A 19195-nucleotide genomic window follows, 5' to 3' on the forward strand; every position below is an offset into this window, starting at 1 on the left:
TAAGATCCAGAACAAGATAAGTATGCCCACTTTCCTACATCTATTCAACATAGACCTAGCCAGAGCAATTAGGCAAGAGAAAGATATAAAGAGCATCCAGATTAGAAAGGGAGAAGTCATATTATCCTTGTTTGCAGACAACATGATCTTTTATTTTAAAAACCTAAAGACTCCACCAAAAAACTCTTAGAAGTGATAAATGAATTCAGTAAAGTTGCAGAATACAAAATCAACATGTGAAAATCAGTATTATTGGCCAGCTGTGGTGGCTTACGCCTGTAATCCCAGCTCTTTGGGAGGTCAAAGCGGGTGGATTGCTTGAGCTCATGATTTCGAGACCAGCCTAGGCAACATGGTGAAACCCAGTCTGTACAAAAAAATTAGCTGGGCATGATGGCATGTGCTTATAGTCCCAGCTACTTGGGAGGCCGAGGTGGCAGGATGGCTTGAGTGTGGGAGGTGGAAGTTGTAGTGAGCCGTGGTTGTGCCACTGCACTCCAGCCTGGGCGACAGAGCCAGACCTTGTCTTTAAAAAAAAATAAAAATAAAAATAAATCAATATTGTTTATATATACTAGCAGCAATCTGGAAAATAAATCAAGAAAGCAGTCTCATTTATAATAGCTACACACACACACACACCACACCACACACAGAATAACCAAACACACACACACACACACAGAGACACACATAGAATAAAATTAACCAAAGAAGTGAAAGATTTCTCCAAGGAAAAGTATAAAATACTGGTGAAAGAAATTAAAGAGGACAGAAAGTTGGAATAATATTCCATGCTCATAGGTTGGGAGGATTAATATTGTTAAAATATCTTTACTACCCAAGGTGATCTACATATTCAATGCAATAGCTATCAAAATACCAGTGACCTTCTTCATAGAAGTAGAAAAAAAATTCTAAAAATTCAAATGAAACAACAAAAGACCGCGAATAGCTAATGCAACGCTGAGCGAAACAAAGCTGGAGGCATCACACTACCTGATTTCAAAGTATACTACAAAGCTATTATAACCAAAACAGCATGATACTAGCATAAAAACAGACACATAGACCAATGGAACAGAAGAGAGAACCTAGAAATAGATCTGTACACGTGGAGCCAACTCATTTTGACAGTGGTGCCAAGAACACACATTCGGGAAAGAACAGCCTCTTTAATAAATGATGCTGGGAAAACTGGATATCCATGTGCAGAAGAATGGAACTAGATTCCAATTTTTTACCATATATAAAAATTAACTAAAAATGGATTAAAGACTTAAATGTAAGACCTGAAACTATAAAACTGCTAAAAGAAAACAATGGGGGGAAATGCTGCAGAACAGTGGTTTGGGCAAAGATTTTTGGGGTAAGACCTCAAAAGCACAGACAAAGCAAAAATAGACAAATGGGATTACATCAAGCTAAAGAGCTTCTGCACAACAAAGGAAACAATCAAGAAAGTGAAGAAACAGCCTACTGAATGGGAGAAATTATTTGCAAACTATCACAAAGGGATTAATAACTAGAACATATATGGAAGTGAAACAACTTAATAGCAAAAGAAAACCCACAAATACTGTGATTAAGAAATAGTTAAAAGACCTGTACAAACATTTCTCAAAGGAAGACATACAAATAACCACTAGATATATTAAAGAAATGCTAAGCATCACTAATCATCAAGGAAATGAAAATCAAAACCACAATGAGCTGTCATTTCACCACAGTTAGAATAACTGTTATCAAAAAGGTAAAAAATAAATGCTGGAGAGGATGTGGAGAAATGGGAACACTCATACACTGTTGGTGGGAAGGTAAAGTAGTGTAGCCATTGTGGAAAACTCTATGCAGTTTCTCTAAAAAAAAAAACTAAAAATAGAACTGCCATATAAGTCAGCAATCCCACTGCTGAGTATATATCCAAAAGAAAGGAACTCAGTATATTGAAGAGATATCGTACTCCCATGTTTATTGCAACACTATTCACATTAGCCAAGATATGGAATCAATCTAAGTATCTGTCAACTGATGAATGGATAAAGAAAATGTGTTATGTATACACAATGGGATATTATTCAACCATAAAAAAGAATGAAACCCTGTCATTTGCAGCAACATGGATGGAACTGGAGGCCATTATGCTAACTGAAATAAGCCAGACACGGAAAGACAGGTATTGCATGTTCTCGCTCATATGTGGGAGACAAAAAAGTTGACCTCATGGAGATAGAGATTAGAATGGTAGTCACTAGAGTTGGGGGCATGAAGAAGTTATATAGAAGGAATCAGTTCTAGTATTCAGTAGTACAGTGGGGAAATTATAATTAACAGTAATTTATTATATATTTTTAAATAGAAGAGAATTGTAATGTTCTCAACATGAAGAAAAATAGATGTTTGATGTGACAGATATCCCACTTATACCCTTATTTGATCATTACACATTATATACAGGTATCTAATTACCACATGTACCCCAAAAATACCCCAAGGATGTGAACAGTTATGTATCAAGTAATTTTCAAAAATCAAAATGAGCACACACAACTTCGTGTTTCAGAAAACCATTAAGAGAATGACAAGATAAACCAAAATTGGGAGAAAATAATTGCAAATATTGTATCTGATAAAAGACTTGTAGTTAGAATACAAAAAGAACACTTATGACTCACTAGTAAGGAGACAAACCGATTAAAAATAGGCAGAATAGATATTTCACTAAATAAGATTAGAAAAGGCCAATAAGCACATTGAGTAAATGATTTGCATCATTAATGATTAAAGAAATATAACTAAAATTATAAGTAGATACCACTTCATAACCACTAAAATAGCTATACTAAAAAGGCAGACAAATAACAAGTATTGTCAAGGATATGAACAAACTGGAGCCTTCATTCATTGCACCTAGGCAGTTTTCTTTTTTGAGACAGAATCTCACTCTGTCACCCAGGCTGGAGTGCAATGGTGCGATCTCAAGCGATTCTCCCACCTCAGCCTCCTAAGTAGCCGGGATTACAGGTGCGTGTCACCATGCCCGGCTGATTTTTGTATTTTTAGTGGAGATGGGGTTTCACCATGTTGGTCAGGCTGGTCTTGAACTCCTGACCTCGTGATCTGCCCACCTCAGCCTCAGCCTCCCAAAGTGCTGGGATTACAGGCGTGAGCTACCACTCCCGGCTGGCAGTTTCTTAAAAAAAATTAATATGAAATTGAATTTTGGTGATGGTTGTACAACATTTATTAAAAGTCATTGAATTATATACACTTAACATGGGTGAATTTTATGCAATGTAAATTATACCTCAACAAACCTTAAAAAGAGTAGTCCCAGGACCAGAAGTATCTAATTCACCAGTGAACTTCTTAGAAATGCAAATTCTTAGCCACAGTGAAGTAGAAACTGGGGGGGTGCGGCCCAGCAGTCTGTATCAAACCCTCCAGCTAATTCTGATGTAGGCTCCAGTTTGAGAATTACTGCTCTAGATTCAAGGAAAGTTAAATGGAAGTATGGGTTGTTTTTGGTAGCATTTATGTACATTCAGTCTACCCTGTTCCTGTAACTGCAAGAAAGGTTTGAATTAAGGACTGTTCTAGTAGAGTTAAAGGAAATTATAGGGCAATGAGAGTAAAAATAAACTGGCCTTTCATGTTCTTGATATGTCCCTGTGAGAAGCTTTATGATTGTGATGTTTGTGTACCATATGTTGGTAAATCCCTGTGTTCTTTTAGGCTTGCTGTTAGTTAATGAACGTAGCATAAACAGGTTCATTTGCCATAACGACAGTAGAAGTTTAGATCCCTGAAAGGAATTATGTCTCCTAAATATTTACACAGTGTAATATAGCAGAGTCAGAAATGTGCAGTGATCCCAAAAAAGTAAAGATCTGACTATAGATAAAGAAGTAAATGGAGCAGCTGGCTGAACTGAGCAACTCATTCTTTCCCTCCATCTGTTCAGTGTACTTTAAAAACCATGATTAGGAAAGAGGCTGATCTGTACATAGCATGTGTTTTCAGGATTTTTTTTTTTTCAGCATTAGCTGGGTGGCCAACAGAAATTTTAAAAGTTGAGGCTGCTCCAGAATAGAGCTTCAAGATCCAAACTGGAGGTGACTGGGTGGTGAGTATGTTAGATGAAGTTTGTAGATAGGGTCTCCTTTGACTGGATAGTGGTGACTCCTGCTGAGGTATAAGTACAGAGGGAAGTAGAGTTCATGGGGAGGGGGATAAACAAATGTAAGAGAAGGGAGAAAGGGAGGAGTGAGGAATGGCGTCATGAATGTATGTCATTTGTTAGCGGAGTTCACTGAGATGTTAACAGTACAGTATAGAAACATTAGTGAATATAGCAGAAACCATTGTTATTTCCAAAACTATATTCAACTATAGGTAGAGAAGAACTGGGCTGCTTCTGTCTATCTGTATATTCTGTATATCTGTATATCTGTATTATTCTGTATATCTCTGCTTCTGTCTTTCTCTTTTTAATTATTATTTACTTCTTACTGTTCTTTCCTTTTGCTTTTTTTTCTGTTTGTTTATTTGGGATTTTCTTTTCTGTTATCATTCTTTCTTAATGCTTTTAATAGTATTATTGGGAAAATATAGCAAAATACTAGAATATTCTCTAAGTTGGCTAATTCTCTCATGTTATTAGATAATGATGGAGTAGAATAATTTGCAATATATTTTATTCTAAAAAATCTATTCCATAGCAATCTGAACTTCTCATATTTATTACTGGACAAACTCCCACAGATGCATTTAAGCTAAAAATAAAAAACAAGACATAGGAGCAGTAGAAGAGTAAATAAAGCAAACTTTTCATTAAGAAAACTTCAGAATTCTCTGTGCAACTTGTATCTGAATGAAGTTGCACTTGAAAAGTATAAACAAATGCAAATAATCTGGTATTATATGAGTAAATGCAAATTTGAGTACATAAGAAATTGATAATTTTGGAATTAACTGCAAGAATCAGTAGAAGCAACTTTTCGGTGTTTTGGGGAGATGGCAGGTGGGTTGACGTACTATGTTTTTTAAGCCAATACATTTCAAAATGTTGACCAAAGAACATTTTAATTATAAAATTAGAACAGTATTTATTCCCTGCCCCCTTAGGTTTTGTATCTTGTTAGCGGTGAACCTGGAATGTTTATAGTACTGTTGCAAATAACGGTTTCTTCCACAATTATTGTTCCTTCCTCTCTGTGAGCCTGCTTTTCCTGTCCCAGAGTCAACCAGGCCCTTGCCTCTTGCCTAGTCTAATGCCACTTATGCAGCAGGTCTTGTAGTTGGTCGTGTGGCAGTTTTTTTCTTCAGTTCCCTTAGTGGTGCCATGCAGTACTTATAACAGCTTTATGTTGGTATCAGATACAGGTGGAGAAAAAAGATAAAAGAGGGATTTTGAAAAAGAAAAGCAGAATGCGGGGAGGGAGGGAAGAGAGAGAGAGTGAGATGCTTACTGTGGAAGGTAATGGGAAACGACAATTTCTGCTTATGCCATTCTTTGTCGAAATTTCTTCTGCCTTAGTAGAGGGACTTAATCTACAAATAGGAGACAAACTTTCCATCTTCTTTTTCCTTCAGTTTGTTGATTTGCTTTTCCCCATGATGACATTTGAAGGTACCATTGAGTTTGTCATCTCTGTGAAGTTTGGAACCCCAAAGTCCAAATTAAAGCTCTGCTTTTTAGTTGGTAATTCGGATCTGTCCATTTTAGGTTTCTTTTGTGGTTGTAAAGTGTTTTTTTCGTCACTGTGGTATGGGGCACCAAAAGAGAAGTAGCCAAGAGAATTCTGTTCTTTTGAAAGATTGCTCTGTAGCTAAGATATGATAGGATGTCCATCTGGGAGTATGCTTAGATCCTCTGGTTGTTAGACTTTTTGTATTCTCCCAGGCTTGGTATGGATCCTTTGTGTGATAACTGTACCACTGCTAGAGTTGTTCTCTGTGGAAAATGATCATCTTTTTTGAAACATAACAAACTTAGAAAAACAAAAACAAAACACTGGTAATTGAAGAATTGCTTCTAACTTGTCCTCCACCAGATGGTGCTAGTGTTACATATCCAAAGGTAAACTCCTTTGGTATTGAAATAAGGAGGTTGTGTGTTTTCTTTCTCTTTTTCTGCCTCACCATATTTTGCCCTTAGTATTTTTTCATACATACTACTTTCCTGGCGTACTGCTGTGTCACCTCACATCTTTTATATCGTAGATAGTGAGCTGATTATGCCTTAGTGATCATGAAGGATAACTTGGGAGGCCAAGTAAAATTCAAGAGGGCAAGGACCAAGTGAAATTTTAGGATGTATAATATGTATTTTCTTATAAGATTTTTTTTTTATCATTCATTTGCTTCTTATATGGCCTGTGTGTAAAAGTTGAGAACGTGTTCTTGCAGAACTTTTCTGCTTAGCTATCTTTCTTTTGTATTATCATAATGATATCATAAAATGTCATTGCTTGAGATCTTCTACAAACAAATGATAATGTTTACCCAGATTTAAGTTCACAATAACTTTAATAACTTTAAAAGAAAGTTTGGTGGATTAAAAAAAAAGTTGGGCATTATCTGATATGATTCCCTGTCCAATTAATAATTGTTCTTACATTTTAAACCTTTTCTGATTACATGTGAGTATTACATGGTTATTGCAGAAAAAAAGAAACAAGAATACAATTAAAGTAATAATACATGTTTAAATACTATTAACATATTACATAAGCCTTCTGTTTTTTTCTTTTACCCAGTTTTAACGTAATAATTTATCATAAATATTTTACATAAGATAAAAATGTTTAATAATAATAATTTCTAATGACAGTATAATTAAATGAACCCTTTAATGATAAGCATTTTTTTCACTTTGTTTCAGTCACAGTTGTGCTATCATAAATAGTGCGGTTTAATTTTTTTGAATTTTTACATTTCATTCACATACATTGTTAAAAATATAATAGCTTGTTCAGAGAGGATGTACATTTTTGTGATTTTTGATCTGATTTTCAATTTACCATCCAAGAGTTCTACAGTTTGAAAGTCTTTGACAGGGCATGATTCTGCTTGTTTCCCTATGTCCTCTTCACTAGATTACCTAAGTTTTTTCTTTTTTTTTTTTGAGATGGAGTTTCATTCTTGTTGCCCAGGATGGATTGCAATGGCACAATCTTGGCTCACTGCAACCTTCACCTCCCAGATTCAAACAATTCTCCTTCCTCAGCCTCCTGAGTAGCTGGGAATACAGGCATGCACCACCACGCTCAGCTTATTTATTTTTATTTTTATTTGTATTTGTATTTAGTAGAGACCGAGATTCACCATGTTAGTCAGGCTGGTCTTGAACTCCTGACCTCAGGTGATCCACCCACCTGGGCCTCCCAAATTGCTGAGATGACAGGCGTGCGCCACCGTGCCGGCCCTACCTAAGTTTTTAAGGTGACTAGATATTGCTCATTTGAGAATCCCTGAAATGATAATTCATCATTAAATAAAAGAATTTAAAATTGCTTTGATACTTTCTTAGAAGTAAGCTGTACCCTTTAAGCGTTAAATCTTAGAGCCCTTATTATTTGTGGTAGTTTAGTTTTTGGCCTTGTCTCCTATCCCTAAAATACAAACAGCTATTCTTTTGATACTTCAGAACAGGTTATCTCATATGCAAATAATTAAGATTTATGTTGGTTCATGTTTTTAGTGCTTTCTATTACTTGTTGAGAAACCTAGTGCAAGTCATTTAACCTCTCATGATACGTTTCTCAGTCTGACAAGTTGGAAGAATGTTTTTTAGATAAATTATTTTTAAAACTTTGAGATGAGCTAGGCATTTGGCATAGTAGCTTTTTAATACATTTGTTTTTGATAGGCAGAAGGAAGGAAAAGAGGAAGATGCTAGATATTTGTAGAGCTTGAAGAATTCTAATATACTTTTGCAAAGAATTAAAAACATATCAGTCAATATTGAGAAATTATATCCCAGTTGATTTTTGGTATCTTACTAAATAACTGCATTTTTATTTAAGCAAATTACCTTTAAATTAAATTCTTCTGTTAACATAAGAAAGCATGTAATTTTTTTAAAAATCAGAAAAACCAAGTTATTTGCATACTTGAGAAATGGGAAGAAAAGAAATTCATGCAGAGTCTTCATGAAATCTTGTAAATGAATGTGAAAACTGTTAGCCCAATAACTTAAAAAAAAAAAAAAAAACTAGTTTTTCTTTCTCATGAAAATAATCTCACCTTCCCGTCTCAATTTGGCAAACTATAATAATGATAATAACATTCCTTACTGTCAGAATGAATAGTCACTGTAAGAAATGTTTTAGGAAACCTAGTTTTAAAAGGTCCATCAATATGCAATCTGTCATGGTAGAAAAGACTTGTAAACTGTAGCGATATCAATTCTATTATTTAAACATATATCTTTTGTAAAGAAAACAAATTATATTGATTAATGATTCACGTTTGTAAGTAACACCATTGAATTTTACCTAAGATAAAACTTAGCATTTTTGTGCCAGGCATGGTGACTCATGCCTGTGATCCCAGCACTTTGGGAGGCTGAGGCGGGTGGATCACCTGAGGTCAGGGATTCTGATCAGCCTGACCAACATGGCGAAATCCCGTCTCTACCAAAAATACAAAAATTAGCCGGGCGTGGTGGTGGGCGCCTATAATCCCAGCTACTTGGAAGGTTGAGGCAGGAGAATCCCTTGAACCTGGGAGGTGGAGGTCGTAGTGAACCGAGATCGCGCCATTGCACTCCAGTCTGGGCAACAGAGCGAGACTTTGTCTCAAAAAAATAAATTAATTAAATAAAACTTGGCATTTTTAACTCATAAGGTTTTTGTCAAAAAATATGAAAGTGAATGCATTGATATTGTGAGTACTTTATTTGCTTTTTAGTTTATAAGTGTGTGGTTTGTTTCCTTAAAATAAAAATCCTAAAAATAGTGCTTAATTAAATAAAATCTCTTTTTAATTATCAATTATAGAGAATTGTCATATTATAGATCTGGTAAAATGTAAATTCAATGGTAGCTTCTGAAGTGTACTTTCTTATATCTAAAACTTGAAATGCTAATGTATTGGTTTAGGTGAGGGTCTCAACTATAGCAATTTGGAGGACCTTCTGAGTACTGTAATAATCTGTAAATAATGAGTTGAATTACAACTGTGGCAGTTAAAATCCCCCCGAATAATAAATTCTGCTCAGTCTTATCTGCTTCATGGCAAAATACGTAAAATAATCAAATTGCTAGAATTTTGAGCCTAATTTGTTTGTACTGGTGAGAATTTTGTTTCGTGAAATGTAATATTAAATCATTAGATATATGAATTTTATATAAAGTTATTTTTTGCTTTCTTCAAAATATATTAGAGATAATTGGAATAATTTCCCAATAGTTTGTTGGAAAATTTCCCATCAAACAGAAAGTGTTTTTGTAAATCTAGTATACTTTTGGCAAGTGTCTGTTCTTGAACTCTTAAATAGGAATGAAAAAGGGAGGGTATTATAGCTTTTGTTCTTAACAACGTCTGGAAAAAAATCATCACCTCTCCCAGTTTGATTTGTTTCATGAATTCTTGTCACATATACTTCTTTGGTCCTTATAGGTTTTATATTGAAGTACTCAATGTTGAGGTTTTTCTGTTCATTTAGGTTTTTAAGATGTCTGATCTATGCTGAGCACTGAACTATTTACAGACACTTACTATTCAGTAGCTAAAGCATATGAAATTTACTACATTTTGTATTGATTTAATATTAATGTTAATCCAAAATCTTTGGGTGCAATGTGTCACATCTGTTTTGTATTCCTCTGTTTAAAAGAAATGGCAGTATGGTATTTGGAGGAATATTTATTATCTGAGTGTTTTCCTTTGCAATAGTTTCCCTCAGTCTATTGAAAATTATAACCTCCAAGAGCCCGGCAAATTCTCAGGTACCCGGTTGCTAAAAACCACAGTTAATTGGAATTTTTATTTACCATTTAAGTTCCTTTTATTTAAATTGTTGTAACTTTGGAGGCTTCTGGAAATGATAGAAAATAAATCTGTGGTGATATTTGAAAAAATATTCTTTTCTCTTAATAATAGGTCTAGCCTGTACTTTTATGGATACTCTTGTCTTTTTAGAAAAGACTTTCTTAGATTGAATGTTGATTTGTATTTAAAACTGAATTTTCCATGGCTGGTTGCTAAATATTCTTATCCTGGGTTAAGCAGCGTTTCTTAACCTTTTGGGGGGTCATGAATTTCTTTTAAGTAGTCAATGAATGCTAGAGCTTGTATTCCTAGGGGAGAAATGTATATAAACACAAACATTTTACGTACAGTTCTGATTAATCCTGCCTCTCCCTGCCCAGTAGTCCAAGGGCCCCTGGTTAGGAAATGCCACTATAACGGAACTGAAAAAATCACTTCTTAAGTTAGTTTTAACATCACATTATTATGTCACACTACATTTTCTTCACCACAAGCTTTATTTAACGTTACATTTTCTCCTTGATCATTATATTATTAGAAGATAAGCATAATCTAAATCTTATTTTGGAGAAAAAGCAGTATTACCTTTTAATTTTAAAGCTGGTCTCTGAAGTTGTGGAACATATTTGACTCCTATATCTCCTTAAGTTCTGCTTTAGATAAGTAAACAATCCACTTTACCTTTTGATCAAAGATAAAGATAAAAGAAGAGAGATATGAGTTATTCTGGATCTTTTGTTTAGGAAAATAGCTCTTCCTTAGAAAATATGTTGCATTTGTTGTTTGGCACAAAAGTGTGAATTCTCATTTTATTGAGAGTTTGAGAAACTATTTAAGGGTTACCTGGTTGTGCTAGTTAAGGCTCAGACTTAGAAATCAAGCAGGTTAGGGTCCAAATCTAACTCAGTTCCTTTCCAGCTATATGATCTTGGGCTTATTACTTATCCCCAAAATGGAACCTACTCTGTTAAATGAGATAATGTCTGTAAAGTGTTTTTTTGCTTTGTGTATAATATGCACTCAGTTAGCTCTTACTGTATCACGATGATGGTGATGATGAAAAACAGGATGAGCAGCTTGCTTTTCAGTTGTAGTGTTTATTTTTTTCTATTTAAATTTAAGATAGTAGATCTTGGTTGCAGAAAGAGAAGTCCTCACATTCCCCAGAATAATCTTTCCAAGTTATGGTGGCTTACATTTGTCATAAAAATTTATTCAAGAATTCTCCAAAGATGGGGATAGCAAACTAACTTTTCCACATTATACTTCTCAATATTCAGTTGTTACAGTGGGGCAGTATGTTAAATGTCATCCGTTAAATTTGCCTCATACAATTGAAGTGAATACTGAGGAGCAGAGAAAGAGAGAGGTTGCTAAGAGTGGATTAAAAAGTGAGTCCTAACATGTTTCTGGTTTTGAATATTGACACCTACATGGTCACGTGGTATAGAGCCACATGTATTGTGTGTACTTAGAGTAGATGATGTTTCTTTGCATGTCATATCGTAAAGGAGAACTCTAATGTAAAATTTCTGATAAGCTGTACAAATGGCAATCCCCATACAAATATCAGCTATAAGACAGTATTCTCATTGCAGTTTGTATGGTATTTGTAGCCAAAGAAGAAAGGAAAAGAATGAAAGAGAATGATTTGTGTGACTATTTGATTAAATAAATGATGAAATGAGTTAACACCTGCTTGAGTGGAAGGCTTTAAGTTCACTGAAAGGATGATGATTTTCAGACCCTCCTGAAAAGTCGGATGAATCCTGTCTGATCCCCCCTTTTTTTTCCATGTTGTGGTTGTAAATTATAACCAGGTAATAACAATAACAGTGCTTATGATGGTGGTTTTTTGTATGTCTGCATGTGTACATATGCACGCATATGTCCATATGCTCTCCAAGATGCCTTAGAATGATTAATCCAGATAAGAATCATAAATGTCAGTCAATATGGATTATAAACACAGGAGAGGCTAAGTGCATTCTGAAAATTTTGAAGTTGGCATCATGGGAGAGTATTCATTGTATTAATCTGTAAACCATCTATTGTTACCAGTGACAGAGAAAGCAACTGATTGAATTCATTATGGATTTAAGTCTGTGTATTTCATATGTGAAAAAAACAAACACTGCGTCATCATTTTATATTAATGAAATATTAGATGCTGTCAGTATCATTGAGATATGAAGAGAACACTTTGCCCTGTTTGTTTTTTTTTTCTTGTAATTCCTGGTTTCATTCCTTTATTTTCTTTGACCAGGCAGGAAGTTTGGAAAATGATATTCCCCTTTTTCTGTCTTCTCAGTATCGTCAGTGAAGCAGGAGCATCAATCTACAGTGTCAGCCCTGAAGCTAACAAAGAGATGCCAGGACTGGACCCTAATTTGAGAAGTGCAGGTAAGAAACTATGAACCATCACAAAAACATGTGATTTTGATATTTTGGACAGCATGTGTGGCATGCTAAATATTCTAAATATCAAAGAAAATTTAAAGTTACACTACATGCATAAGAATTGGCATATTAGAAAGAAAGTGATTATGGAAAAGAAGAGGAAGAATATTGTACTATTTTAAAGAACACTACTATTCTGTAGTGGAAAGTTAACCCACAAAGTCTTTAGCAACATTATATGCCAGAGAGTTTAGTAATAAAAATAATAGACTGGGTGCGGTGGCTGAAGCCTGTAATCCCAGCACTTTGGGAGGCCGAGGCGAGTGAATCACGAGGTCAGGAGTTCAAGACTAGCCTGGCCAAGATGGTGAAACTCCGTCTCTACTAAAAATACAAGAATTAGTGGGGCATGGTGGCAGGTGCCTGTAATCCAACCTACTCAGGAGGCTGAGGCAGGGAATTGCTTGAACCCAGGAGGCAGAGGTTGCAGTGAGTCGAGATCATGCCACTGCACTCCAGCCTGGGCGACAGAGTGAGACTGTCTCAATAAGATCTTTTATTATTGTTACAAAATATTATTAAAGCTTTTTGTTGGCAAAAAAGTAATATAGTAACAAAATATTTGTAATACAAATTTATGAATGTACACAGACTTTCAGTTTAGTGCCAAATATTTGTCAAATGACTAGTCTCTCTTCTTGCTAATAGAGTTGTCATTTGATCATGTTTTACTTAAAACAGCCTGCTTTGATTTTAGTTGTATTTGATTGCTTTGATTTCTGTAATGTGGAATAGTCGAAATCTTGTGTGTGAAGAAATTAAGATACTTTGATGCATTTCATGAAAGCAGTTGGTATCATAAGCAATATGTTAGATCAGGTCAGTGCATTTTTCTGTATAATAGGTGAATATTTAGACCACTTGGTTAGTAATGGACCTGTTATTTAATTTTTTCCTTAAATATTATCGTCAGATTTCATTGGCTGTTCTTGAAATTTATATCTGGAGAGATATATATGAAATTTTTACATTAATCTAAATCTAAAAGTGTTCTTACATCCAAAAGAACTTGTAGTTTCCCGTCAGTTGTTTCATGACATAATTCCCTCTCTAAAATGATCATCTTCTTAAATCCCAGCTAAAAATCTTGCTTCTCCTGGGAAGCTGCTGCTTAGCACAGCAGCTCAGCGTGATTTCTATCTCCTCACCATGTACTCTTTTTGTGGTTGCCTTTTAATAATAATGGCAGAAGGAATAGAAAAGTAGTCATACTGGGATCTGCTAATAGTAATTTTTTAAGCACTTAGTATATGTGAAACATTGTGGTATGTTACCAAGATTATTTTATCCTCTCTATTGCCCTGTGAGATATTTATTATTATCCCCACTTTTAAAACAGGAAACTAAGGCTTAAAGAGGCCACTTAACCAGTAAATGTGCACATAGTATTTGTGTACCTAATTTCTATGATAAAATGGCACTTTCATTTATAACAAAATAAAATCCAGAATTTCTCAAGTTGGCACTGAGAAGGTATCTCCCAATAGTGTGTTGGAAAAAATATTTAGACCATATTTTCTGAAAGATAACAATCCCTCAGGCCTCCCACTGCTGAAGAGACTGCTGTTTCTTCTTAACCACTGGCCCATGTGTGTAAATAATTGTCACAGTATTATAGGTGAAACAGAATTACAACATTCCAACAAGATTCTATGAAAATAGAGGATAATAAAATGGAAAATCATTATATGGTTCTAATTACTGTAATTTCAAAGTCTGCTGTGTCTTCAGTGTGTGATTCAGTTTAAGCATTGTGTCTTCCTTCTGTGTCTTAGCTCACTTCTATGTGGCAATGACCATGTTTAATATATACCTAGACACTTTTGAGTCTGGTCCTGGAGTCAAATAGTCAAAGAGGTTGGAGTCTCTACTCTTGGTTTTCTAGAGTCCACTTTCTTTTCAATTCCTGTTTCTCATTGAGAGTCTTTCTTTTTCCTGGTGATTGATGCCAGAGGTGACTTTTTACTTTATGTGAGATCTGAGCTACCTACAGGTGTGGATTTTACCTTTAAGTCCTCTAAATGTTTACTGTATAAGAATATAACAGAACTTCAGCATTCATATGTGTGTTAAGCATGTGTAAGAAAATGACCCTCATTACTACATCTCTTGACCAGTTTATCAGCTTCCTGAAAACAGAAGTTGTCTTCTATATATATGCTTATATTCCCCATGATGCATTGTACATGGCCTTTAAATTGGATGGATATAGTAGATGGATAATATTAAACTGTTTATTATGGATTTAAAGTGGAAGATTGAGTGTATGTTTCATTCCTTCTCTCCTTCTGAAATTGATTAAAATGACATAATAGAATGAAAGCATAAACCTACTAAGATAAAACCTACTAAGATAAAAGGAATGGGAGAACAAATAGCAACAACAACAAGATTTGAAGCTTAAAGTGGATAGATGAGCAATAAGTCACTTAGTCAACTTGAGAATGTTGAATTCTGAGCCAGCATTGTAGAAAATACGGAACTAACCTAGGATGGATCACACAACCCCTATAGGTTCAGGAAATGATGCCAAGTACTTTGGAAGTATGCTGAGAGGGTTGAGGCTGGGTTGAAAATGAAAGTGTTGGTTGAAAGTCTGTTTAAAAAGCAACGAGACCAAATTAAACATAGGCCCAGCAATTTCACTCCTACACATGTCCCCAGAAAAATTGAAAACAGGTATTCAGCCAAAATACTTGTATGCAAGTGCTTATAGCAGCATTATTTACAATAGCTAAAAGTTGGAAACAACTCACATGATGAAAGAATAAACAAAATGTGGTACAGCCATACAATAGAATATCATTCAGCCATAAAAAGAATGAAGTACTGGTACATGCTACAACACCGTGTGAACCTCAAAAATGTCATGCCAACATAAGTAAAAGAAGCCAATCCCAAAAGACCACATATTGTATGGTTATATGAAATGTGCAGAATAGACAAATCTGTAGAGATTGAAAACTGACTGGAGGTTGTCAGGGACTGGGGAGAGACAGGAATGGAGAGTGACTGCTTAATGGGTACAGGGTTTTCTTTTGGTATAGTGAAAGTGTTTTGGAACTTGATAGAGGTGGTGAGGCACAATATTGCAAGTATCCTAAGTACCACTGATTTCTGTACTTTAAAATAGTTAATTATATGTTACAAGAATTTCACCTCAATGAAGCAACAACAGCAATTAACATCCCCTTCCACAACAGTTGAGGAACTGTCTTTTCACTACCTTTGCAGAAGACTGGGGATTTGTTCTCTGGAGAGGGTTAAACAGAAGGATTCTACAAAGGAGGACACAGCTTACAAATGAGAGTGGGGATGCTACTGAAGTAAAGGGGAGTTGAGGAAATATTTACATGCAGTTGTAGAGATCTTAGAGAGGAATAAATCTATGCAGATAAGAGGACTCTGCCAATACAAGAGACAACATTGAAGAAACTTGAGATTAGAGGTACCACAAAGAAATGGTCAGAGCACCCAAAGTAAAGCCATAGTTGATAAGCCTTACCACTGGGCAAAGCACTTAATGTCATTGTTTTAGCATCCTGCCCCTGGTGGACAGTCAAAGGTCACCTAACATGTAATGAAAACTTATACTATTAATATTAAAAACAGATGCCAAAATACACTAGGGAAGAAGAAAAACTACTTGGAGGAAATAGAGATGATGAAGACAGAAGAAAAAGTTTAACATTCTCAGAGAAATAAAAAATATTTTATTTATTTAGAGATATATTTACATAAAGTAAAAGTCACCCTTTTTAGGTTCATCATCTATGAATTTTGAAAAGTTTATACTAGTTGGGTAACCTTCAGTCTACCTCCATTACAGTGAGGATACAGAAAATTTTTTTCAGTTCAACATATTTCTCAGCTTCTTGTTCAAAAATGTAATTATTACTTAGAGGGTCGAGATTACAATAGATTTGCATCAAGACTGCTAAAACTACATTTTAATAAACATTATAGTGAAAAAATTCGAATTTGGAGTTGTTGGCTAAAAAAGACAACATGGGAGAATTTTACTTATTTTCCTCTGTTCCTGTCTTGACGTCAAGGGGAAGGATAAAATGAGATGAATATTAGACTTTAAAAATACAGATGTCTAATATTGCTAGATAACAGGATGAGACAAATTTTCAAGAGAGTACAGTTCACTATAGTCTTTTAAGCAAATAAATTGATTTGCTCCAGAAGCTTTAGGATTCTAGATATTTCATAGAATTGAAAGGCCAAAACCCATGACATTCTTTTTCTTTGGATATAAGACATATTATGAAGTGAAGAGAAATGTTGCTTTCAAGGTTACTGTATGTGGGCATGCAAGTTATATACTCAACCACTTATCCATAGGAAGTAGCTCTGGTTGCATATCTTTTAGGATGATAATCTTTACTCAGTCTGGGATCCCTTCCCCAACTTTTGGCATATCAAATGTAATTTCTTTCTCTAATGCTTAACTTTTTGTATTATTATCCCATATTAATTGTTTTCCTCTATACATTGAGCTATGTTACCATTTAATAAATTAGCATTTATAAAAAAACCTAAAATCCCTATATGTACTTTATGTTCTCATTTCATTGGTCTATGTAGCCTACCACAATGCAACTCTCAATTTCTGTGGCTTATAATATGCCTTGCTTTAATTTTTTAAAATCGTATTTTTCATAGTATTTCTTTTTTTTTGCAAATGAACTTTAAAGCCATTTGATAAATACAGTTGACCCTCTGCACGTGCCCACAGATTCAACCGTGGATTGAAAGTATTTAAAAAAAAAAAACAACAATAAAAATAATATAGATTTGAAAATATAGTATAACAATTATTAACATAGCATTTACATTGTATTAGGTATTATAAGTAACCTATAGGTGATTTAAAGTATATGGCAGGGTGTGTGTAGGTTCTATGCAAATGGTACTCCATTTAATATAAAGTACTTGAGCATCCGCAGATTTTGGTGTCTGCAGTGGTCCTGGAACCAGTCACCCAAGGATACAGGATGACTGTACTTGTAAAAGTCTATAGTATATAGAGTGAAATTCTGTAAAATTTCCACTTTCGTCCCTGTTCTGCATGTTTTATTTTTATTCATGGGTTGTTTATATATATATATGTGTGTGTGTGTGTGTGTGTGTGTGTGTGTGTGTGTGTGTGTATGTTTAACATTGTGAATAGATTTTTATCCATGATTCTATTGTTTTGTTTTTATTACATTTTAATTTCATCATACTATACATAAGATCTCTGTAATTTATTAATGTATAACTACAAGTACATACCCTTTCACCAGCATCTCCTCATTCTCTCCACTCCCCAACTCCTGTGTTGTTGGTTTGATAGCATATGGTAGAAGCATCAGTTTTTGTTTGTGTGTCTTGAAACTACCCAGCTAATTGGAATCTTGTTAGTTCTGATATTTCTTCATTTGACTTGCTTAGGTTTTCTAGGTAGATAATCATCATATGTAAATAATGTCATTTCAATATTTGTATCTTCCCTTTTTGTCAAGTTGCATCAACTAGAGTTTTCTGAACAATGGTGAATAGTAGTGAAACAGCAAACTATTGTCATGTGGGCAAAATAGTATTTGGCATACATTTGGACATACTGCATTTTAAAAAACAATAGCTTCGTTGAGATATAATTTACATAACATAAAATTTACCCTTTTAAAGTGTACAAGTCAGTGTTTTCTAGTATAGTCAGAGCTGTACAACTATCACCACCATCTAGTTTTATAACTTCATCCCAAAAAGAAGCCCATACCCATTAGCAATCACTTCCATTACTGTCTTCACTCACCACCCAAACTTCTGGCAAACATGAATGTATTTTCTGTCTGTATGGATTTTCCTGTTCTGGACAGTTCATATAAAAGAAATCATATAATATGTGGTCTTTGTGACTGGCTTCTTTCACTTAAGCATAATGTTTTCAAGATTCAACATGCTGTAGCATGTATCAGCCCTTCATTTCTTTTTATTGCCAAATCCTATTGTATGGGTCTACAACATTTTGTTTAGTCATCAGTTGATGGATTTTTTTTTTTTTTAACATTTTTGGCTATTATTAATAAGGCTGCTGTGAAAATTCATGAATAACATTTTATATGAACATAATGTTTCCATTTCTCTTGAGCGTATACCTGAGAATAAAAATTGGGGTGCATGTAACTATGTTTAACATTTTCCAGAAATCTTTTTGACTTCTATTACTTTGCTGTCCTCATCATTTATTCTCTGCCTCTTTTATAACTTCCTCCTTTTCTTCTTTGTCTCAAAATGTAGACGTTCCCTAAGTTTTGGGCCATAACTCTTCCTCCCTCTTAATTATCTTTATCAGCAATTCATTAGACTCCCTTTTCCTGAGCTACCTCCCTCTTACTTTCAAGAATCTATTGTCGACTTGATCATTCTCAACCTAGAGCTCTGCATTATTACTGTCTACTAAACAACTCATTCTTGATTATCTTGCTGGCAGGAAAGTAGCACCATCTCTCTCTAAAGCTTGGATATAGGAGTTATAAAAGTGTTATATGACATTTTTGTTTTCTCAGTGCATACAGAAGTTATGTTTACACTATAGTGTGTTAAGAATCTAATGGCATTATATCTCAAAAAAATATGTACACACCTTAATTAGAAAATATTGTTAAAAATGCTAATGATCATCTGAGCCTTCAGCAGTTCACAATCTTTTTGCTGGTGGAGGGTCTCGCCTTGATGTTGATGG

The 19195-nt window shown here is 34.6% G+C and overlaps 1 protein-coding gene across 2 annotated transcripts in view; it reads left to right on the plus strand.

Annotated features, from left to right (window-relative positions):
- SRBD1 (S1 RNA binding domain 1) overlaps positions 1-19195 on the plus strand; it is a 224846-nt gene that overhangs the window by 111610 nt on the left and 94041 nt on the right. For both annotated transcript variants that reach the window (XM_030921713.1, XM_030921714.1), the window contains exon 15: positions 12311-12402. In XM_030921713.1, the coding sequence (XP_030777573.1) occupies positions 12311-12402 (92 nt within the window). The remainder of the gene's footprint in view (positions 1-12310; positions 12403-19195) is intronic.

Source organism: Rhinopithecus roxellana, chromosome 17 (genome assembly GCF_007565055.1).
Source record: "Rhinopithecus roxellana isolate Shanxi Qingling chromosome 17, ASM756505v1, whole genome shotgun sequence".
Lineage (NCBI taxonomy): Eukaryota > Metazoa > Chordata > Mammalia > Primates > Cercopithecidae > Rhinopithecus > Rhinopithecus roxellana.